General features: G+C 39.2%; 1 protein-coding gene across 22 annotated transcripts in view; it reads left to right on the top strand.

The window, feature by feature from the left end:
• The window catches only part of TMCC1 (transmembrane and coiled-coil domain family 1), a 244,635-nt gene that overhangs the window by 200,618 nt on the left and 19,291 nt on the right, over positions 1-24,726 (top strand). For 20 of the 22 annotated variants that reach the window (XM_063662660.1, XM_063662661.1, XM_063662646.1 and 17 more), the window contains one exon: positions 22,432-23,366. In XM_063662660.1, coding sequence (XP_063518730.1) covers positions 22,432-23,366 — 935 coding nt within the window. Of the gene's footprint in view, positions 1-4,978; positions 5,237-5,276; positions 5,531-22,431; positions 23,367-24,726 lie in introns of those variants that run through there. The other 2 variants (XM_054482218.2, XM_054482220.2) reach the window with 2 other exon arrangements.

The raw sequence follows: 24,726 nt of genomic DNA, 5'->3' as shown, positions 1-24,726 counted from the left end.
GTAGTTTAAGGAGAAAGTGAAAGGGCTTCCTCATATAGCCACAAAAAATAGAACAATAAGATAACATGGGATGGGCGCAGTGTTTCATGCGTATAATCCCAGCACTTTGGGAGACTGAGGTGGGAGGATCACTTGAGCCCGGAAGATTGAGGCACTGCACTCCAGCCTAGATGACACAGAGAGACCCTGTCTCAAAAAAAAAAAAAAAAAAATTCAATCTTGGGGAAGGCAAGATCGAAAGAGTTAACAAAGGAGATTTGGGCCCCTGATTAAGATAGTATCATGGATAAGAAACAATACTTGATTATTTAATCAAAATGAGAATAAAAGATAAGGTACTACAATTGTAAAGAACCTAAGCTCTTTCACAAGTAAAGAACCTTTGTTCTTTCTGGTTTGGTTTGTTTTGTATTTAATCATCTAGAACATAATCCAGCATAAAGCCAGAGAATTATTGTGCTCTCTAAGAAAATTATACACAAATAAGAATCATCTTTCATATTATAGATGAAGGCATTAATCAGTAAACCAAAGACGCAAACCCATCAAAGCTGATTAAATGTTGCCAAAATTTTAACATGTTTCATGGCTTCTTTTCACATCCCAGTAGCATATTTTACAAGGCAAATCAAATTCACTTTTTAAGATTTGTCTTTCTAGCCTGGGAAACATGCTGAAACCCCATCTCCACAAAAAATACAAAAATTAGCTGGGCATGGTGGTGTGCACCTGCAGTCCCAGTTACTTGAGAGGCTGAGGTAGGAGGATCACTTGAGCCTGGGAGATGGACATTGCAGTCAGCTGAGATGGAACCTCTGCACTCCAGCCTGAGCAACAGAGCAAGACCCCATCTTAAAAAAATAAATAAATAAATGATTTGTCTTTTACATTCTTTAACAAACTGTCACTTTACTTTGGGACAAAAAAATGCTCCTTTTCCTTTAAAAACAAAAAGACTTACACCTTATATTTCTCTGTTACTATTGTTCCTAGTATAGTTACAACCACCTATATCAATTATGACTTCTGTTTCAGAGAGAAGACTGGGTAGAGAGAATGTATAATAAGAACTACGTCATACACAAGCATCTTAGCAGACTAGTAAAGCTCACAAATACACATAGCAGACTTTCTATAGCCACACTCATCTCTTTTACACCTTCTTAACAAGGCAAAAATGAAGCCATTTGTTAACATTACTCAAAGATATAACCACTCTAATAGCATATACAAAACAAGCAAAAGTATGTAAGCTTAAAACTATGTTTAAACAATGTTTTACTCTTCTAATTAGAAATTCATCTGGGCATCCAAAAATTACTTATTAATTAGCTCCATTTAACATTAGTCTGTGATTTTTAAATTACCATAAGATCCTGGAGATATTTAAGCTGACACATAATTGCTATTGATATAAAAAGCTTGTCAGCATTGTGATTCAATTTAGATTAACACAGACTTTCGTTTTTAAAATACTAAACATTACAAAAGAAGAATAATATTAATTTTATCACTAAACCTGTATAAGTTTACAAGGTTCAGATTAAATTTTTTCTACATGAAAAAACAAACCCCAAGTAAAATAAACTGTATATAGTATTATAATTAACTCTGACACTAGCCTCAGTTTGCCAAATATTTACCTTAAGTATGTGAATTTGGATTCTTAAAATGTTTCCAAACTGATAGAATCTGTAAGAAGAATCTTTTGTTCTTTGTCTAGCATATTTAAAGTGTCAGATGTTCACTTTTTTCTTTTCTTAGATTTGTAGGGATGTTTGACATATATATATGTGCTTATTTAGCTCTGTAAAACCAATGAGATCCGAGGTCCTTTAATTTAGGAGACATTATAATCTAATTTATTAATACTCTCTAAAGGTAGGAAAATGTTTTATACTTACATAACAAGAGGCCATGGTCTTTCTGTTTTGTTTTTTAAAGATAGAGTCTCACTCAAACCCTGGCTGAAATGCAGTGGCATGATCATAGCTCACTGCAACTCAAACTCCTAGGCTCAAATGATCCCTTTACCTCAGCCTTCCAAGTAGCTGGGACTACAGGCACGTACCACCATGCCTGGCTAATTTTATTTATCATTTTTGTAGAGACAGGGTCTTGTTATGTTGCCCAGGCTGGTCTCAAACTCCTGGCCTTAAGTGATCCTCCCACCTCAGCCTCCCAAAATGCTGGGATTATAAGCATGAGCCACCACGCCTGGCTGTTGTGGTGTTTCTGAATTACAGGACACATAAAGACCTATGGCTTTAGTTCTACAACTTTTTAGCCACAGGTCAAAAGTAAACACAGAATCACAAAACCTCACTGGTCCACATCTCAAAGAGCTGTTCCCTTTCATTGCCCAGGCTGGTCTCGATCTCCTGGCTTCAAGTGATCTGCCCACCTCAGCCCTCCTAAAGTGCTGGGATTGTAAGTATGAGCCACCACGCAGAGCCAGAATTCTTAATTGAATTACACTCAACACAGACAAATGGACAAAAAAGTCTGACAAGCTGGATTATTTTTTGATATCTCATTCAACAGAGAATAGATATCTATCACTCTTCTGTAGAGACCTCAAATGGTCAAACCATAAAACCAAATTATCAATTAGTGCTGCCATCAGTGAGGAGTAACTTACTGACCATGCATAAACCAGAAACAAAAAGTCAGCAAGAGAAGAAACAAATGAGAACAAGGAAGTCAGCAAAACTAAAGTCCTACTGCCACTTAGGATTTCCTTTGGGAGCCAAGAAGAGATGTACCCAGGCTAAAACAGTCAATGAGGAGGTACATTTATCTAGTAACTCAGTTTACTTGGTTCTGTCAGATAAATTCATTGCCATCTTGGCGGAACCTCTAAAAATGTGAAAAGGTAATTTTTTTCAAAAAGATAAAATCATTACTTTTATATAAATATACAATGAACATTTCTCACACACAAAGTCTGTCTGCTTTAGGCCCAGACAACTCTCCAGGGCAGCTGGTTTATCCAATCAAAGCAGATTTGATCCACTGCACCATGTCTCAACATATACTTCAGTGATCTCAGTGGTAGGGTAAGAGGATAAAAGAGCTTCACATTAGCAATTAAATGCTTTGACTTAGGTTACACACTCACTTCCTTTTTTTCACAACCCATTGGTCAGAACTAGTCACATGGCCTTGCAAAGGGAACTGGGAAATGTAGTCTTCCATATGTGTTCAGAAAGAGAAGAAGCACTGGAAATATCTGAGTGCCAACAATTGTACTTAAAATTATACAATTGTAACAAACATTAATCTTACAAAAGATTAAATACTGTACCTACCCAGGGAAGAATATGCAGTCCCCAACATTCAGCTGTATAATTGTGAGGAAAATAATAACTTACTAGATTTTATGTTAGACTGCACACAATCTAGTAGCTCGTTATATTTAAAAGCCCACATCAGATATATTACTATGGGAATACAGTTACAGTAAGTGATTTTGAGAGAAGGAAGGCAAAAAATATGGATTCTCTTATAGAGTCCTTCAAATTGAAATCACAACTGATTTTAAATAACAAAATACTTGTACATATTTTTTTTTAAACTGAAGGGATGGAAATCACAGTGGTAATAGCAGTTTGTTTGGTCTTCTAAGTGGTGAGATTACAGATAGTTTTTGCTTTCTTTTCTGCTCACTTGTAGTTTTCTACAATAAGCATGATTGTCTTAGAAGATATTGAAAATGCTAGTAAACAGAATTAAGCAAACAGCAGCTAGTGTTGATGCTAGTGGTACAGGATTAGGGTTTTTATTGTTTTGTAGAAATGTATTTACTCAGTTGAAACCTTACCACCTAATTTTTAAGTGAAAACAAAACTTCTATTAAATCAAATTCTTTATTAATTTGTTGTGGAAAGTCAGGGTCAGAGTTCTGTGTCTCTAGAGATGGAAAAGGAATTTCTAGAGCCATGGTTTCAACCCAGCATTTTCTTTATATTCATTCAAGGTGCTTTGGATTCCGTTCAGAGGGCTTTGTATGGTTTAAGTGAAAGAATGTTAAACGCAGCTGGTGAATACTGATAGACCTTCTTTGACCTGTTAGTACTGTGCTGGCCTGAGCTTCCAGACCCATACTTAACTAGAAGTAAAGAAATTATCACACCTCCAGGCTCATAGAAAGGGTCATATCACACCCCCAGGCTCATAGGCTTTACTGTATTAAATTGTCTTCATGTCTGATTCCTTTCTGCATGTTAACCTCAGAGAAATATTAGTAGATATACTTTATATATGCCACACTATATTTTGTAATCATTTAAATTCCTCCTATATGTGTTCCCCACAACTGCTTTTACAAATAAAGGAATAAGGTTCAGATCTGATAACTTGCCTAAATCCCAAAGTGACTTTTTCAAGTCAGAAACAGTCTTAATAAGATATTCAGTTCTGTCATGTAGTGTCTTGGGTGTTCAGTAAATAGTGTGTGTGATGATACAGGGGCTAAGCCTGGACTTATGATTGTGATGTTTTAATCTCTTGCTTAGATTTCAGAGTGTTTTTTTTTCTCTGTCCATAGTGAATATGATTTTAGAGTGTCGTGCTCAGTTTTCTTTTTCTAGTTGTTTTCTCACTCATGTTCTATTTTCATTTTAAATGATTTTGCCAACCTAAAATGAAAAATAAGAGAAGAAACATTAGAAAAGCATGGAAATCTGTTCTGGCAGTCTTCTGGGCCTTTATTGAAACATAGGTAGATTGCTTTTTCTTTGTATTTATTGAACCAAGCTACCTAAACAGTGTTATTTTATTTAGAATGTTTTTAATCTTTAAGCAATTCTTTCAACCTTATCTGATTTAAATGAGAAGACATGTGAATGTTGAATTAATACCCTGTAGCTTTAAATCCAACCAGTGTGGTGCTTTTGTCTTTTATAAAAGATGCTCGCAGCTGGAGAAGAGAGGCAGATACTGTCTGTGATCTCCATTCTCAGAGTCAAACTATTCATTTGCATTAGCTGCTTTAGCAAACTGCGTGCGCGCGCACACACACGGATGCTTGTTTGGCAGAAGCTTTCTGTTTATTCAGCACAGAGTTCTCCTAGGCTCCCAGATATAGAAAGCTCTAAGAGTTGCTACAGGAGATAGAATTGAAACTGTACATAGGCTGAGGTGGGCACTGCGGAGGATTAGCTATGCGAGGGTATTGATGTGGTGCGGCTGTACCTGCCTGTTTTGTGAAAGTCACTTCTCTGAGACTGTGAAGGTGAGAAGCCCAGGGATCCACTAGAAGCTTCATTGCGGCTCTTTGGTGGGGGAAAGCATTCCCAGTGGTAGCTGTCCTCATTTGCAGCGTTATTCTCGGAAACCAAGTATGTGCAGCAGTGACAGACTATGCCACAGCTCCTCTGCAGTTTGGAAGCTGGAACAAATGGAAAGAGCTTATAGCCAAGAGAGGTTGTGATTTTTTTTTACCATCCAAGCTTGCTCTGGCAGTGCACAAATGAAGGATGAGCTTTGTGGCAAGCAAAATCAGCAGACTGCCTGACAGGGGGTTTTGGTAAGATAAATGTGTTGTGATTTTTTTCTTATTTTTTGCCTTTTCTATATCAGCTGTATGGAATTGCTTCTTAGCAATAACTAAAACATTTTGCAAAATCACGTTTGATGGAAAAGGATGACCAAGGGAACCAGAAGGAGAAACATAACTTGTGGTCATTCAGTTGTGACCTTCAGAGATAATCCAAGTTTTCTTATGTGTCTCTCAACAGACAGAAGCCAGGAATTTCCAGAGCAAAGAATGCAGACTAACAAACCTCTTTTCTTTTCTGTGAATAGTCATAATTATGCTTTTTTTTTCCTGCTTTTTCTATAGTCTGAAGCGGGAAAAGGAAAAATAAAGCCTTCCTCCTGTTATAGAGTTGTTGCCACTGGAACAGTAATAGGCTGAGAACATAAGTATGGAGGTGGAGGAAGGCAGGATAAGGAGTCTGCTATTTTCATAGCTGTGCGTTGGTGGGTATTTGTCTTGGGTTCATTGTCATTGCTGTTTGATATCAAGTGGTTGTGAATGCTGTATCTCTTTGCCTCTACTATGACTGAATCTCTTTTATGTTCTCTTTTGTACATTTTCTTTGCCAGACCCAATTCTATTGATATGAAGCCTTTTAGTGTTACTGTTTATACATATTAGCCGTTATTAGAGAAAAAATAGTTGTAGAGAGTAGCCCTCCAGTATTTATGGACCTCAAAAAAGATAAGGACGTTGTTTTTCTCTTTAAAATGTAGGTTTTACTTTTAGCAGATTTTGGAGTCTTGCTTCTGGATTCTTTAATAAGTGTTTTATTACAAATTAGAGAAATGAGTTGCATTAGATTTGCAAAATCCTACCAGAATCACCTTGCTTTCAGTTGGATCTTATTTCTTATGTTTTTTCTAAACATTAAAGTTTACTTTTCCTCATCCTAACTTAGGCAGGTGTTACTGGAAGGTATATTCCTATCTCAGAGAGCCAAGTTTCCTAGCTGCTTTAGAGTGGCCACAGAGGAGATCCATTGACACCTGACTTTTTGCTGACTCATTGGTTATGTAAGCCTTGTAAATACAACTCCCATATACTCCATTAGGTTACTGGCAGGTGCCCTCCTCCCTGTTTACTGACCTTTTCCTCTCAGCATCCTTCTGTTCCTTCCGTAAGCCTTTTTGGTAAGATGATCATAACCTTTCAACCAAGTCAATTCTAAGAAGCAGTGAATAGATAAATCCTTTTTATTTTTCTCTTTTTGAATTGCTACTTTCTTTAACTCTGTTTTCATCTCAATTATGATAAAATTCCAAATTCTCTATTTTCTTGGCATGTGAAACCTACTGTAATATTGCTTTTCCTCATATATGGCCTGATTAAATTAGCAACCTCCTTTTCTATCTTTGAGGATGCAGTTCAACTGTGTTCTTGTTAAAAGAAGCTTTCTGTGACCTCCCAGACTAAAATATATTTTCCTCCCTTACACTATTCCTTTTCTCACAACATTCTGTTCTTTTTCTTTGTAGCACTTTACACAATTTATATTGTTTGGTTACTGGTTTTTCTCTCTCTACCACTTTTCCCCACTCAGCCATAAACCTCATGAAAGCAGAGACTGTTCATCATTACATACCCAGCATTTAGCAAAATGGCAGGCTGAGAGTTGAAGGAGGGCAAATAAGTAGGCAATATTGCAAATACACTATGGTGAGAAAAAATAGGATAAGCACTGGGCACTGAAACAAGGCCAGTGTGACTAGAGTGGGGTAAGTGGGAAAGGAAGCATACTGTAAAATGAAGATCTAGGTCAGGGATGGTGGCTCACACCTGTAATCTCAGCACTTTGGGAGGCCGAGGCGGGCGAATCACCTGAGATTGGGAGTTCGAGACCAGCCTGACCAACATGGAGAAACCCCATCTCTACTAAAAAATGCAAATATTTTGTATTTGTATCTAGAGAGGTAGATCCAGGGCCTAACCACGTAGGACTTTATAGACTGTTCAGATTCTTGTTCATTCTAAAATTGTAGGAAGCTACTAAAAGAATTTAAGTATTGAGTGATTTAGGCCTTTTAAAAAAATAATTTCTTCAGCTTAAATGAGAACCTAAGTGAATGCAGGTAGATCAGTCAGGATGAGTGGTCCAGGAGAGAGATGATAAGAGTTCATCATAAGGTGGTAGCAGTAGAGGTAGATGGAGAGTGTTGTGTATTATGATGGAAATTTGGAAAGTAAAATTGATTGGCCTTATTGTTGGATCGGATATAGGTAGAAGGCAGAAGATGTCAAGAATGGCTCCTAGGCTTTGATTTGGTTTGATTTTGGCTTGTGTAACTTGATGGATAGATGCTTTTCCTGAGATATGGAACAGTGTATGAAGATCTGATTTAGACGAGGATTATGATGTTTGGTTTTGGACATGTAGATTTTGATATAGTCAAGTAGCCTTTTGGATCTATAAGTCTAAATCCCAAAGGAGATTGTACTACTCTTATCATTGGGAAACCTTTAGTGATATCCTTGGCATAAAATTTAGAACAGTAGTGTAGACCCTACCGTGGCAGCCCATTTCTCACTACAGCCCTCTCCTGTGCCATTATTTTACAGCCTCGTCAGCCATTCAGTTATCATGAAGGTGCTATTACACTTTCTTCTTCTGGACTGTTCTGCATACTAGGCTGTTAACCTGAAATGCTTTTCCTTACCCTTTCTCTATCAGGTACTAATTTCTTCAAGGCTCATTTTTATTGTTACCTCCTCCAACGAGCCTTATCTGTCCCCTTCCCATCTTTTTTTTTTTAATTTAATTTTTAAGTTTCTTTTAGAGACAGGGTCTCACTCTGTTGCGCAGGCTGGAGTGCCATGGCATGATCATAGTTCAGTGCAGCCTTAGACTCCTGGGCTTAAGTGATTTTCTCACTTAGCCTCCTGAGTAGCTGGGACTACAGACTTACCCCCCCAAGCCTGGCTAATTTTTTTCTTTTTTGTAAAGACACGGTCTTGCTGTGTTAACCAGGCTGGTCTTAAACTCCTGTCCTCAAACTAATCCTCCTGTGTCTGCCTTCCGAAGTGCTGGGATTACAGGTGTGAGCCACTGTACCCAGCTAGCCCTGTTCCCTTCTTTTAATACATGCTTCCCTCCTGTGTTCAAAGAGTACTTTGCTGTCATATCTATGTCATTTATTTAATTGGACCTGCATTTCAGTTGATCATTTCCATGTTTCACCAACTAGATTGTGTGTTCCTTGAGAGCAGGGATTCCACCTTTATTCAGTGTTTTACATAAAGAAAAAATAATTGCAAAATGAATTAAATGGTAAAGCCTCAGTCTTTTTCACAACCTGTATCCATAATCTCATAGCACCATAATATGCTTTCCCCATCTATCTGCTCCTAATTTTCTCTAAGCTATCCTATCCCCGCAGATACCTAGATACAAAGCAGAAAATGTTTTTCCTTTCATATGCAGAATTCCTGAATCTGTCCCTTTTATCATATACTTTCCTACTTTACTTTATTTGTAATTTATCAGAAAAACTGAAATCTTTCCATTGCTCATCACATGTGAAAGAATTGGCCAAGGCAGGAAAGGACATCCACAACTCACCTTGTTCTCTGTGTCTCCTCTTTTCCCATTCTTCTGGAGTAAGTCCAGAATCCATGTAGTATTTTTCAGTGAGGTCATTGTTGGCATTTAAGATCAGGTAATTGTTGAGGCTACATTGCAGGAGAAATGCCCCCAGGCCTAGTGCCACCTGGAGGGATGGTACTGCCCGTAGTCTCTCCCATTCTCCCCAACTCCTACATCAACAGAGTATAGAAATGCATAAACAAATTATGAAGATTCGATCCTTACCATTTAAGTAATTCCCTCACAGAGGCTTAAGCGTTCAATTTGCCTTTTCTGAAGTCTTTGAATAGCTGAATGTTCTTCTTCTTATCTCAGTTAACACTGGTGTACATTGATTCTCAGTCTTTTGGAGTCCAAGTTTTATTGATTTATTAGCCCTTTTAGGAGTTACAGATACCTCTATTTAAAAACCTGGAACAACTAGACAAGTCTCTGAAGTCCATACCATTTACATATTTAAGCAGTTTTTTACAATTTGTCATAGATATCCTTAATTTATTTTCAGGATCTTTAAACATTGATGGCATTCTTAAGATATTAAAGACAGTATATACAGCAGGCATTTACACCAACTTTATCAGTGTATCTGCTTTATTCTGTTGTACAAAAAGCAACTGTGTTCTCAAAATTAAGTACAGATTTTAGGAAAGATAACACCCTGGAGTATCCCTTGCCGAAGATTTTATATTTTTTAAAGGACAGAAACTTGATCTGTTGAGATTGTATCAAGAGTCTAAGAATAACCTGTCCTGTCTGTTTAAATAAATTTCTCTTAAAATAATTTTTATTCAGGGGAGTAATAGACACTGGGGACTCCAAAAGTTAGGAGGATGGATGGTGGGGGGGCAGTAGGGTTGAAAAATTACCTGTTGGGCACAATGTTCACTATTCAGGTGATAGGTATACTAAAAGCCCAGAGTTTTTACATACAATATATCTATGTAACAAAACTGCATTTGTACCCCCTAAATCTATGAAAAACAAAACAAAGAATTAAAAACCTATTAACATGTAGAAAAATAATTTGTATTCGGTTACAGGTAACCAAGTAATGCTAGAACTACAGTCTCTCAAAGATCAGACATGGGTGTACTATACAACAGAGAGCTCACAATTTGGAATCAAAGGCTTGAGTTAGCCTCTGAGCCAGATTTTTCATGTAGAAAATTAGAATAGTGCCTGCCTCACTGGATTAATAAGATAATACGGTTGGGTGCCAAACATGCCCAGCTACTAGACACTAGGGAAAGCAAGTTAGAAAAAGAGAAATCTAGTCTTGGAATACTCATAGACCAGTGGTGTACAAGGTAGAATGGAAAAAAGGAGACTGTTTAAATAATACTCTGATCACCTACGGTTGGCATGAAAAGGATTGGCATGCAGTGTTACAAAAGCAAAAACAGTAGAACTTAGAAGCTGCTTAAAAACTTTGGCAAGGGCCGGGCGTGGTGGCTCATGCCTATAATCCCAGCGCTTTGGGAGGCCGAGGCGGGCGGATCACCCGAGGTCCATAGTTCGAGACCAACCTGACCTACATAGAGAAACCCCGTCTCTACTAAAAATACAAAATTAGCCGGATGTGGTGGCACATGCCTGTAATCCCAGCTACTCAGGAGTCTGAGGCAGGAGAATCAGTTGAACCCGAGAGGCGGAGATTGCGGTGAGCCGAGATCGCGCCATTGCACTCCAGTCTAGGCAACAAGAGCGAAACTCCGTCTCAAAAATAAAAAAAAAAAAACTTTGGCAAGAAGGAGAAAAGTTCAAAAAGATGCTTTTACTCTTGATTACTGGAAAAAGGATGGAAACAGGTTTATAAGGAGACAGGTATTTTTGAAATAGAGGCGAGGACACTGAATGCTTAGTTTGAGACAGATTTTGATTTGTCAGGGGAAACACAGAAGGATATTCATGTAGAAATAGCCATTAGGCAATTGAGAATTTAAACCTAGAGACAGAGAGAGTCGTCTATGTAGCAGAGAGTCTGAAGCTTGGAGAGGGTATCACAGTTAAATCTACAGAACTGCTATATCCAGCAGGCACTGTAGGCTCAGGGAGGCAGGAGACTGAGCTTTTTAAGGGCCTGCAGAAACCCTATTATCTAAAATATAAACAGGAGAAGTTTTAAATCTTAATAAATATGTAATGACAGTTGCAAAATGCAACTGTCAGTTTTAATTGTTATATTTAACATTATTTGAGTATTTCATTTGAAAACAATTTGTAGTTTATATTTTCTTCTTCATGATACGTGTCAAGAATATTTAAAGTTATTTGTAGCTGGGCATGGTGACGTGGGTCTGTAGTCCCAGCTACTCTGGAGGCTGATGTGGGAGACTTGCTTGAGGCCAGGAGTTTGAAGCTACAGTGCACAATGATCACGCCCGTGAATAGCCACTGCACTTGAGCCTTGGCAACATAGCAAGACCCTATCTCTAAAAATAAGGTAGTTGTTTCCAGATAATTTATCAGATAATTTCAGTGCAAAATAACAGAAAAACTTAAGTTTTCAGTTAAAAATTATATTTAATATGAGGATATTTTATGTGTTTTATATGTGCATGGAACCTCTAAAAGTAGGAACACTTAGGGCTTTTCTGGCCTCTCCCTTTCTCATTTCTTTATTTTTATTTTATTTATTTATTTTTTAATTAATTTTTTTTTTTTTTTGAGACGAAGTCTCACTCTGTTGTCCAGGCTGGAGTGCAGTGGTATGATCTCAGCTCACTACACCCTGCACCTCCCAGGTTCAAGCGATCCTCCTGCCTCAGCCTCCCAAGTAGCTGGGATTACAGGTGTGCACCACCATGCCCGGCTAATTTTTGTATTTTTAGTAAAGACGGGGTTTTACCATGTTGGCAAGGCTGGTCTCAAACTCCTGACCTCAGGTGATCCACTTGTCTCAGCCTCCCAAAGTTCTGGGATTACAGACGTGAGCCACCGCACCTGGTCTCCTCTTCCTCATTTCTATTGGCACTGTGTTCTAGTGGCTTATGATTATTATAGCTTCCTACCTGGCCTCCTACCCACCAGCCTCTGTATACTCCATTTCATTTACTCATGGATACCAGATTAAGCTTCTAAGTACATAGCTCTGGTAATGTTAGTTCCCTAATGAAAAAAAAACATTGACTACTTATCAGTCTTTACCTCCTAGCAAGTTAGATAGTAAAGGAAGGTTATTTAAGTTAAAATAAATTCAAACCATGAGTATTCCTATACTTTCCCTAAATATTGACCAAACTATATTGTTTACTGCTTTATAAAATATGTAGAATTTTTCTGCCCTCTTGGAAATGACCCTTTTTATAAGTCTGTCAGAATTCCATTTTGAGGTGCAGCAAAAATAACATCTGCTTTGTAAAACTTCTTAGTCACCCCATTTCAAACCAGGTATTTCTTTTTTCTGAATCCCCATAGATGTTTGGAAAATGCCATAAATATTATAATATACACATTTTACATATTAAAACAAATTATTTGACCTTCTGTCTCCACCCCCCACCATATAAGCTGCTTTTGAACAGTGCCATATCACTACCATCATTATATCTCCTATAGCACCTTGCTTCATACTTTGCATATACATAGTTAATAAATTTTAGGAAGAAGGATGTAATCACATATGTGGGATTCCCATTCAGAATCTAACTTTTTCTTCCTTTTTTTTTTTTTTTGGAGATAGAGTCTTGCTCTATCACTCAGGCTGGAGTGCAGTGGTTCCATCTCAGCTCACTGCAACCTCCACCCCGCCAGTTCAAGCAATTCTCATGCCTCAGTCTCCCAAGTAGCTCAGATTATAGGTGTGCACCACTGTGCCTGGCTAGTTTTTGTATTTTTAGTAGAGACAGAGTTTCACCATGTTGGCCAGGCTGGTCTCAAACTCCTGACCTCAAATGATCCACCCGCCTCAGCCTCCCAAAGTGCTGGGATTACAGGCGTGAGCCACCAGGCCTGGCCCAGAGTCTAACTTTGTAAAAATCATCAGTGCCTCCCTATTCTGCTGCTCAAGTGGTAGTGGTTATGACTTATGACAAGCGATATAGTGAATAGCAAGGACTCTGAAGCCAAGTCCTCTGAGTTCAAATCCTGACTCTGCTGCTTTTTGGCTCTGTGACCTTGGACAAGTCATCTAACTTCTCCTGATTCAATTTCTTCAACTATAAAATGGAGATTAAAATAGTATGTATCTCCTAGGTTTGTTTTGGGGATTAACCAAGTTAATATAGGCAAAGCGTTTAGATTTGTACCAGGTTCATAGTAAGCACTCAGTTACTATTATTACCTTTGCTACTATCATCATCATGTTTACACATAAACCAGATTGAGTCTTCCACTTTCGTAGTCTCAGAAAATGTCTATCTAAGGAGTAGAAATATTCATGTAGTTCACAAAGAAGAAAAATAATTTTGGGCATTTAACACATGTTTTGAATAAAACAAGAGGAGAATACTAAAGTATATTAGGGCAATTCATGCAAGAGTATAAATGAACTCTAAGCTTTTTAAAAAATTATAAAATATCTGATTTTAATGTATGAAGATAAGGTACTTTGGGAAGCTTTTAAAAGTCAATCTCTGATGCAATAAGATCCTGTTATAACACAGATGAAGAAGTTATAAATAAGCTTGTTAAGATTTCTTGGTGATACAATAAATGGAAACACTTCAGATTCTAATGAAAGAGTGGAACATAGCACACCCAAAAAGTACTCTGAATAAATAAGAGAATAGGAAATTGTATTCATTCAACAAATATTTGAGCAGCTGCTAAGTGCCATGCACAATTTTAGTTGTTAGAGAAACAAAAGTAGACAAAACACAAAAATATCTACCTTCATGGGCCTTATATTCTAGTTTTTTATGAAATATAAAAATATATGTCAAAAGGTAAAGAGTTCTATGTAGAAAAATGAAGTCAAGAAAGAAAATAGGAAGTTCATAATGGAACCAAAATTTGCAATTTTAAATAAGGCAGGCCGGGCATGATGGCTCACGGCTGTAATCCCAGCACTTTGGGAGGCCAAGGCGGGCAGATCACGAGGTCAGGAGTTCAAGACCAGCCTGGCCAATATGATAAAACCCCATCTCTACTAAAAATAGAAAAATTAGCCAGGTGTGGTGGTGTGCACCTGTAGTCCCAGCTACTCGGAAGGCTGAGGCAGAAGAATCACTTAAACCCTGGAGGCGGAGGTTGCAGTGAGCCGAGATCATGCCACTGCACTCCAGCCTGGATGACAGAGCAAGACTCCGTCAATAAATTAAATAAATAAATAAATAAATAAATAAATAAGGCAGTCAGAGAAGTCCTCGCTGCTAAGGTGACATTGAAGCAAAGACTTAAAGGAGGTGACGGAGCAAGCCGTGCAGGTGTCTGAGGGAAGAGCACTCCAGAAAGAAGGAACACTCACTGCGTGAAAAGCCCTGACATGGGTGCCTGTCTCTCATGTTCCAGGAACAACAGGGGAGGCCACTGTAGCTGATGGCAGTGGAGTAAAGGGATGACTAGTAAGAGATGAAGTCATGGAGTTTATGGGATGTAGTGGTGCAGGTGTAGATCATGGCCATTGTAAGAACTTTGGCTTTTACCCTGACTGAGCTAGAGAGCCACTGGAAAGTTACAGGTATAAAGAGTGTTGTGATCTGACTTACGTTTTAAAAGAACTACTCTGGCTGCTCTGCAGATAATTATAAAAATATTATTGCAGTTATAGGAGACTGTTGCATTGCTAGGACAACATGGTGTATACATAATGGGTAATAACACATACTCTGTAGCTAGACTATCTGGGTTCAAACATTGAGTCTGGTACTTCTTTAATTTGTGATCTTGAACAACTTAAATTCCCTATGCTTCGGTTTTCTTAGCCATAAAATTAGGATAAATAATAATACCCATCCCATAGTGTTACTATAAAGAATTAAACAATGAGGCCGGGTGCAGTGGCTCACACCTGTAATCCCAGCACTTTGGGAGGCTGAGGCGGGTGGATCGTGAGGTCAGGAGTTCAAGACCAGCCTGGCCAAGATGGTGAAACTCCGTCTCTACTAAAAATACAAAAAATTAGCCGGGCATGGTGGCACACACCTGTAATCCCAGCTACTTGGGAGGCTGAGGCAGAAGAATTGCTTGAACTCGGAGGGCGGAGGTTGCAGTGAGCCGAGATTATGCCACTGCACTCCAGCCTGGGCAACAGAGTGAGATGCCGTCTCAAAAAAAAAAAAACAGAATTAAATAATGTACATGCCAAGGGTTTAGAACAGTGCTTAGCACATAGCAAGTATACTATATGTATTAGCTACTATGATTATTAATGTTGTTATTAACTGGATATGGATATAAGGTATATGAGAAAAAAAAGAATTGGCCAGGCGTGGTGGCTCATGCCTGTAATCCCAGCACTTTGGGAGTCCAAGGCGGGTGGATACTTGAGGCCAGCCTGGCCAACATAGCAAAACCCCGCCTCCACTAAAAATTAGCCAGGTGTGGTGGCACACGCCTATAATCCCATGTAATTTGGGAGGCTGAGGCACAAGAATGGCTTGAACCCAGGAGGCAGAGGTTGCCGTGAGCCAAGATCACGCTACTGCACCCCAGCCTGGGCAACAGAGCGAGACTCTGTCTCAAAAACAAATAAAAAATGAACCGACTGTTGGACATGCAAGTAGAGATACTAAGTAGGTAGTTGGATATATGAGTCTAGTATTAAGGGAAGTGTGAGCTAGTGGTGTAAATTTAGAATTCATCAGCAAATAAATGATTTTTAAGAGTAAGAAGAGTAATTAGTCCTAACGTGGGATTAGGGGTATATCATTTGAACAGCTCTTCCTTGGAGCCTCTACTCTTCACAAGCTTCCTAACAAGCCATGACAACCAGCTCAGGGAGAGCCAGATTATCATAGACCCTATTGAGCATTTTGGATTCCTTCATTACTTTAGAATTTCATCTTATCACAATTGCTTGAAATAAATAGAATTAAGCTAAGGCTGAGAAATATTTTGTTTTAATGACACTGTATCATTGAAGTATTTGTAGCAGGAATTAACTTGTAAAGGAGAACTTATTGAGCAGTTCTATAGTCACATTGGCTTGTCTGCACATGAATATTATATGTATTTTTTAATTCTCAGTAATAAAAGCACCTTTTTTGTTACCGTCTCCTTTTCCTGGTTAGCACATGCTCAGAAAATAGAAAATTTTTAACATTTTCCCTCACTAACAGACTTCAGACTAATCGTATATAATATACTTCATTCTAAAGTCTTGTGAGAATGATTCTTGAATATTATAGCCTGAGTCACTATTCTTTTTTTGGAGACCCTGTCACCCAGGCTGGAGTGCAGTGACACAATCTCAGCTCACTGAAGCCTCGACCTTCCGGGCTCAAGCAATCCCCCCACCTCAGCCTCCTGAGTAGCTGGGACTACAGACATGTGCCACCACACCCGGCCAAATTTTTTTTTTTTTTTTTTAGAGACAGGGTTTCAGCATGTTGCCCAGGCTAGTCTTGAACTCCTGAGCGCAAGTGATCTGCCCATCTCGGCCTCCCAAAGTGCTGGGATTAGAGGCATGAGCCACCACACCCGGCCAATTTATTAATTTTTTCCAGTTACAAATAGGTATTTGGATTTTGAGTAATGAATGTACAGGCCAGGTTAAGTGATGGAAGAAGGTAACTAATTAGTTTACCCTGTTTGGCAGGCATCATCTGACTTAATACATCTTTAACATTTTTTCAAAAAGTCTCATTAGAAAATGATAACTCTGTTGTATAGATGAGAAAACTAAGGTTGAAAGAGAACAAGTAGGTGACCCAAAACCACACAGCTAGTAAGGTGATAAAGCTAGGTTTGAACCTAGGTCTTTTTATTCTTGCCCTTTCCACCACATTGCCTTTACACGTGATTATTCTCAAAGCTGGATGCTATTGTGTTCTGACACTTTCATCTACTTAGAGAAAGTAGACAGAGCTAAGTAACAAAGCTAAGTTAAATGCTGCGCTCTAAATGGCACCACTCTGCCCTGATTAATCTGTATTTTGAGGTGTTGCTGTTTAGATTTTCTCTTGGGTTGTTTTCTGTCAATTAATTCAGATGAGTTAATAGATAAATTTAAGTCTGACAAACTATCTCTTAATATTAAGAGATACAATGCAGACAAAGCAGCATAGTCTGTTACAGCAACAGATCAGAATTGTGACTTCTGACCATATCCCTAGCTTTTTAGCACATTGCCTTGCATATAATAAATAGTCAAAATATATTTTACTGACTGATTTTTACCTTTTTCTATACAAATTAATTACAAATTCTAACATCAGCTGTGAATGGGCAGTATTTGCTGCACTGATGCTCTGGACTCTGACAGGAGAGTACAAAAGCCCCTCAGGATATGGTCAGAAAAAGACACCCTATTGAGTAGCTGGGACTGCTGCTGCTTTCCTCATCCTGCCTTGTAATAACTGGTGGTGGGAGGCAATCAAGTCATTTGTAAATTAGGGATAACAACATCTGTAATTTTTTTTTTTTTTTTGAAACGGAGTCTCGCTCTGTCGCCCAGGCTGGAGTGCAGTGGCGCGATCTCAGCTCACTGCAAGCTCTGCCTCCCGGGTTCACGCCATTCTCCTGCCTCAGCCTCCTGAGTAGCTGGGACTACAGGCGCCCGCCACCATGCCCCGCTAATTTTTTGTATTTTTAGTAGAGACGGAGTTTCACCATGTTAGCCAGGATGGTCTCGATCTCCTGACCTCGTGATCCGCCTGCCTCGGCCTCTCAAAGTGCTGAGATTACAGGCGTGAGCCACTGCACCTAGCCTGTAATGTTGTTTTTAAGATTGGAAGGTTAGCTAGCCAAGTGTATAGCCATGAGGCCAACTATATCTAGCATAGGTGACTATATTACCTTTATTGTAGTGTTTAATTACGTTATTCCTTTGATTCAGACTCTTTACGTATCTCTTGTTCATGCCTGAAATGTGGAAAGATCTTGGACGGGAGTATATTCTAGGAACTCTTAATATTTAAATTTTTTAAAAGAACCACTTTCATGGTACAAAAACAGTGCTAACAACTTACTCAGTGCCAGGTACTGTTCTAAGCCCTTTTATATTTGTTGACCCATTTCATCCTCATAATTGTCTTCTAAAGTGAGCATTAGTACAGTTGATGAAATGGATGCGGAGGTTAAGTAACTTTTCTAAATAACTTGCTAGTAGCAAAGCCAGATTTGAACCCAAGCCATTTATGCCAGAATGCATGCTTCACTAGTATACTATATGGAGCCAGACTCAATAATCTTGTTTTTTGGATTTGTGCCTTTCCTTGTATGTTTAAGAAAAGCCTTCCTTATTTTCCAGTGCTGCCTTTGAAAGGTTTTTAAATTTTGCCTTTTACATTTGGGATTTAATTGTCTATCTGGAGTGAGTTAGAAACCTAATTTTATGGCCGGGCACAGTGGCTCACGCCTGTAATCCCAGCACTTTGGGAGGCGGGCGGATCAGTTGGAGTCAGGAGTTCAAGACCAGCCTGGGCAACATGGTGAAACCCCGTCTCTACTAAAAATACAAAAAAATTAGCCGGATGTGGTGGCGTGCGCCTGTAATCGCAGCTACTCATGAAGAGGCAGGAGAATCGCTTGAAGCCAGGAGGCAGAGGTTGCAGTGAGCTGAGGTCGCACCTTTGCACTTCAGCCTGGGCAACAAAAGCAAAACTCTGTCTCAAAAAAAAAAAAGAAGAGAAATCTAATTTTATGTTGTTATATATGGACAGCCTAATATGCTAGCAAAGGCTGTTGAAAAAGGGAACCACTTTTCAGTTGGTGCCTTCATAACTCATAGCTAAGTGCTAAGTATTAATGCTTAGAGCATGGAATTCCCCTTTAAGGACTTTGTTCCTAACTCAGAATATATCGTGACTGTTTTCCTCCCGTGTCCTGTGATTCTGTAGTCCAACGTAACTTTCTCTTTCTTTCCTCCTTTACTGTCCCTCTGCACCCCACTCTTCTTCATACTCTCCTCTGGTTTTTTCCTTTCTCTTTCCCTCTCTTTCTCTCCATCATTCTCCTCTCTTCCCCTCCCCTTATTTCCCATTTTCTCCCTCCTTTAAAAAAATTGTTTCTGCTAGAATTGGGAGGAGTTCCAGTAGTCCAATGATTCATGGTTTCAGGTGTTAAACTACCTTACTGCTGAAGCTATGGGTTAGTTTTTTTAGAGGCTGAAGATGTTGGGTTCTATCAGCTATACTCTTGCAGGCATATTGATGATTCTGAGTAGGAGCCAGGACACACTATGGCTCCAAACAGCCCAAGTAGGATGGAAGTCAGATTAAAGACAGCCTAGTTTATTTCTTCAGTTACTACATAAGGAAATAAAATCACATCTAAAATGTGATCACTTATAAATATGGGGATACATTCTGAGGAATGCAGTTAGAGAGTTTTGTCAAAGTGCAAACATCACTGAGTGTGCTTACACAAACCTAGATGGTATAACGCCTAGGCTATGTGGTATAGCCTATTGTTTCTAGGCTACAAACCTGTACAGCAGGTTACTGTACTGAATACTGTAGGCAGTGTACCACAGTAGTGTTTGTGTATCTAAACATAGCTAAACAAAAAAGGTACAATAAAAATCTGGTATTATAGTCTTATGGAACCACTGTTGTATATGCAGTCCATCATTGACCGAAATGTCATTATGCAGCATGTGACTATATGTTGAAAGTTTAGTGTAGAGATTTTTTTTTTTTTCATTTTAGAGATATAATCAAATACAATCATGGCTCACTGCAACCTCTGCCTCCCAGGTTCAAGCTATCCTCCCACCTCAGCCTCCTGAGCAGCTGGGACTCCAGGCACGGGCCACCATGCCCAGCTAATTTTTAATTTTTTTGTAGAGATGGGGTTTCCCCATGTTGCCCAGGCTGTTCTCGAACTCCTGGGCTCAAGCGATCCTCCCGCCTTGGCCTCCCAAAGTGCTGAGATTACAGGTGTGAGCCACTGTGCCTGGCCATAGCTACACTTCTTTAGTCTACAGATTGCATGTAAATATTCATATTAATATCAGAGAACCTAAGAGAGAGATAACTAGAGCATGCAGAAGCTTAGAGTCTTGGATCTAGGGACATTCTTATATTTGCTTTCCTTTATATTGTGGTATATTTTGAGCTTAATTATTAAACATAAATACTCATCAAGATCAGGGATCTGAAATCTCATTCAGAAAGAAAATGCAACAATTAGAACCTTGTGCAACCTAAAACACATTGGGCACTGAATAAAGTGGATTTCCAGGAGCTCTTGTTGCAACTCTTGGCACCTTGGTTATCTGGAACTCTGGCTGCTCCTCCCTTGTGCTGTGTCTGGCCATTCCACTGCTTGTTAGCATGCACCAAAAGATGAATTGGGCAGAAGGAGGAAGTGACACAAAACAGTTATTGTGCTAGTAACTATTCCGGATATTCTGTTTTATTCACTAGTGGAGCATAACATTATTTTGTCATTAATTTCAGTATTAAGTTCTCTTTTGATTTTATTTAAATGCACAGTATTTCTCATTTGTTCATCTAGAAAGAAAGTAGTGTTTTTATTCACATCAATGGTAATATATTGAATTCAATAATGAACTAAATGTGTTTTATGGCTCAGAGATCAGCATAGCTCCTGCTCAGATGGCAAACTGAGGTAATACATCCCAGATGAAAAAAAGATGTTATCCCTAGGTTAATTATTGGCGTTTCATAAATATTTCAAACTTGGTGCATTATCGTCATGAAAATATGAGGAAGAAGGTAACCTTGTATATAGTTCTTTCTAGCAAATTGTTACCTGGTACAGATTAAGATGGGAACCAAGAAAAGGATTGTAATTTGGCACTTATACTGGGGATTTTTATTACCCTAAGAAGGTTATTTTATTACTCATTACTCATTACTCTGTTACTGCTTAACAGAGAGCAGTTCTGTTTTTTTATTTTTAGAGACAGGGTCTCGCTCTGTCACTCAGACTGGAGTGCAGTGGTGCGGTCATAGTTCACTGCAGCCTGGAACTACTGGGCTCAAGTGATCCTCCCACCTCAGCTTCCCTACTAGCTGGGACTACAGGTGTGTGCCACCATACCTGTTTAATTAAAAAAAAAAAAAATGTGTAGAGAGGGGGGTCTCACTATGTTGCCCAGGGTGGTCTTAAACTCTTGGCCTCAAGTGATCCTTCTCCTTTGGCCTCCCAAAGCGCTGGGAATATAGACGTGAGCCACTGTGCCTGGCCAAGAACAGTTTCTAGAGCCTTCTTCTTTGGGACCTACTCAAATTCACCACCACAAGTCACACCCAGGGATGACCTACTAAAGAATTTTTTTCTCCTGAATTTGGGAAATTTGACCTCCCCAAATTTAGCTAACTATGTTGAAGAGTGAACACTTATGCTTTTAAATCTGAGTATCTTGTCTTTTTCTTCAACTCCTTTGAATGGTTCTCACCCACATGAAAGGATTAAGTATATGTGCTTTGGAGTCCCTTGCCTAACAAAAACCTTTTACTGGATAAAAGTCACAAAATGTGGCTCCAAAAGACCTGACCTTTGTCCCTGACTTGTTAACTTAGCTCTTACTGTTCCTGTCCCTGAGTTTTCAAGTTTTCTTGCTCAAGGTTATCACCTTTGATTTGGTAACATTCATCTTTGCCACTTTCAGCAGTTACCTTCCCATCTTGCCTCCAACCATCTCCAGCTGCCACTTAAGTATCCTTAGAATATATAGAATGATCCATCACCCTTGACATGATTTGGATAAAAATCATTATGATAAAAATTGCATTTTTATATCTAGCCAGTAACATACCTATTCTTGCCGACATATTTAGGTGACCATAATCTATAAGTGTGGATCAGAATTACAGTGATGTCTGAACACCAACAGGGTTTTCATATAATTATATTGGAATGCAGATGCAACTTGTTTTACCTAGATGTTCTTCTGAATAAAAATTATGTGTAAAGAAAGTGAATTAATTCATACTTTAAACCCACTAAGGGAGTGTTATTGTGTGAAGAAACACAAAAATCCGCTAGCAAAGGAAGAATCCCCCAGCTTATATCCTGTGCAGATCTTTTTTCATATATCTGTTTTGCTTAAAGTGTACTTGTATGAGGACAGTATGTAAGAGGGAGGCAAGGCTTGCATAGGACAAGGGGGATTTATAGGTCAGTTATCTACTGAGATTTGAGAGTAGATATATTTCCAATACATTTTGGCCCATTGATTTTGGAGACGTAGTCCTCTTGGGCTTCTAACATCTACCTCTTGTTTTTACACTAGATCGAACGGTTGGAAGTAAGCAGCCTTGCCCAAACCTCCAGTGCAGTGGCCTCCAGTACCGATGGCAGCATCCACACAGACTCTGTGGATGGAACACCAGACCCTCAGCGCACAAAGGCTGCCATTGCTCACCTGCAGCAGAAGATCCTGAAGCTCACAGAACAAATCAAGATTGCACAAACAGCCCGGGACGACAACGTTGCTGAATACTTGAAGCTTGCCAACAGTGCAGACAAACAGCAGGCTGCCCGCATCAAGCAAGTCTTTGAGAAGAAGAACCAGAAATCTGCCCAAACTATCCTCCAGCTGCAAAAGAAACTTGAGCACTACCACAGGAAGCTCAGAGAGGTGGAGCAGAATGGGATCCCCCGGCAGCCAAAGGATGTCTTCAGGGACATGCACCAGGGTCTGAAGGATGTGGGAGCAAAGGTGACTGGCTTCAGTGAAGGTGTGGTGGATAGTGTCAAAGGTGGGTTTTCCAGCTTCTCCCAGGCCACCCATTCAGCAGCAGGCGCTGTAGTCTCAAAGCCCAGAGAGATTGCCTCACTCATTCGGAACAAATTTGGCAGTGCAGACAACATCCCCAACCTGAAGGACTCTTTAGAGGAAGGGCAAGTGGATGATGCGGGGAAGGCTTTGGGAGTGATTTCGAACTTTCAGTCTAGCCCAAAATATGGTAGTGAAGAAGATTGTTCTAGTGCCACTTCAGGCTCAGTGGGAGCCAACAGCACCACAGGGGGCATCGCTGTAGGAGCATCCAGCTCCAAAACAAACACCCTGGACATGCAGAGCTCAGGATTTGATGCACTACTACATGAGATCCAGGAGATCCGGGAAACCCAGGCCAGACTAGAGGAATCCTTTGAGACTCTCAAGGAACATTATCAGAGGGACTATTCCTTAATAATGCAGACCTTACAGGAGGAGCGATATAGGTAAGTCACGTGGAATTAATATCTGAAATTATTTGTGTAGGGTTCCCCTCCCTTTAGATATGAGGAAATGGCTTTTAAAAGTCTTTATCTTTCTCTAGAGTGTCCAGAGCACTTTCAGCATGTCATAAGACATCCACATGAGTTCCTGATGAAGCGTTGCTCTAACTCTCCAGTCTTTCGTGCCAGTTTAGAACTTTAAAATGAAGTCCAAGCTTTCTAAAGTATTTCACCTATTTATTTATAATTATAAAACTACACAGTCATTGCAGCCTGTAACTGTACTACATTGAATTCAAAAGATCTGTAATTCTTAGAACTGTGTAGATATCAAAGATATCACCCAAGCAAAATGTAGTGACTTCTATAGGTATTTGGCCTTAAACACACTTATCTGGGCAACTTGGTATAGAAAGATTAGACTGCAAACAAATCCAAATAAGAATGTTACCTTTATTATGAATTGACAAGTGTTTGAATGAGTGTGGACTTAAACATGAAATGGTTCTACAAGAGTTAGAAAATTCTCAAAGGGTTAAGTGCTTTGAATCATAGTCTCTGTTAAAGGTAGAAGCTGGTCTCGTTTTTGTGTTTAATATTACACTACATATTCATATTAGACCACTCTTGGCTATACTCTGAATATGTGTCCTTTCTCCTTGTTACCTTCACATGCAGAGAGTAATAATATTCTCGTCTGACCAACATGGAGAAATCCCATCTCTCCTAAAAATACAAAATTAGCCGGGTGTGGTGGTGCATGCCTGTAATCCCAGCTACTCGGGAAGCTGAGGCAGGAGAATCGCTTGAACCCGGGAGGTGGAGGTTGCGGTGAGCTGAGATCTCACCATTGCACTCCAGCCTCGGCAACAAGAGTGAAACTCCGTCTCAAAAAAAAAAAAAAAAAATTCTCTATGGATAGATCCAAACTTTGTTAGCCAGAGACAGGCCACCTAATGCTGCAGATTGAGGACTAGTCTTATGGGAGCTACAGGTCAAGTTAGGCCTTGAAGGACCTGGGTTCTGGCCCTGTCCTGATTATTAACTAGAGGAAATCCTCAGTACTTCTACTGTAATATTATCAGGAGTTGGACAGATAATCTTTTAATATCCTTTTCGCCTTTTAAAAATGTGTTTTTAAAAGTTTGCTTTTATAAGGTAATCTTAGGGTCTGAAACAAATTGTTCACATATATAAATTATCTCTAAGAAGAGTTACAGCAGCAAGTTCTTTTCAGATGGTGAAAACTCTAATCAGTAATTCAGCCTGCCTCTTTTCTTACTCTTCTGTTCTTCAATTCAAACTTAAGACTTCAAGGGAGAAGACCAGAGAAGTGAGTGTGGGAGGGAGAAATAAAGTTCTA

Source organism: Pongo pygmaeus, chromosome 2, assembly GCF_028885625.2.
Source record: "Pongo pygmaeus isolate AG05252 chromosome 2, NHGRI_mPonPyg2-v2.0_pri, whole genome shotgun sequence".
Taxonomy (NCBI): domain Eukaryota; kingdom Metazoa; phylum Chordata; class Mammalia; order Primates; family Hominidae; genus Pongo; species Pongo pygmaeus.
Note: the sequence above shows the minus strand (reverse complement) of the source record. Positions and strands in the feature narration are given on the sequence as shown.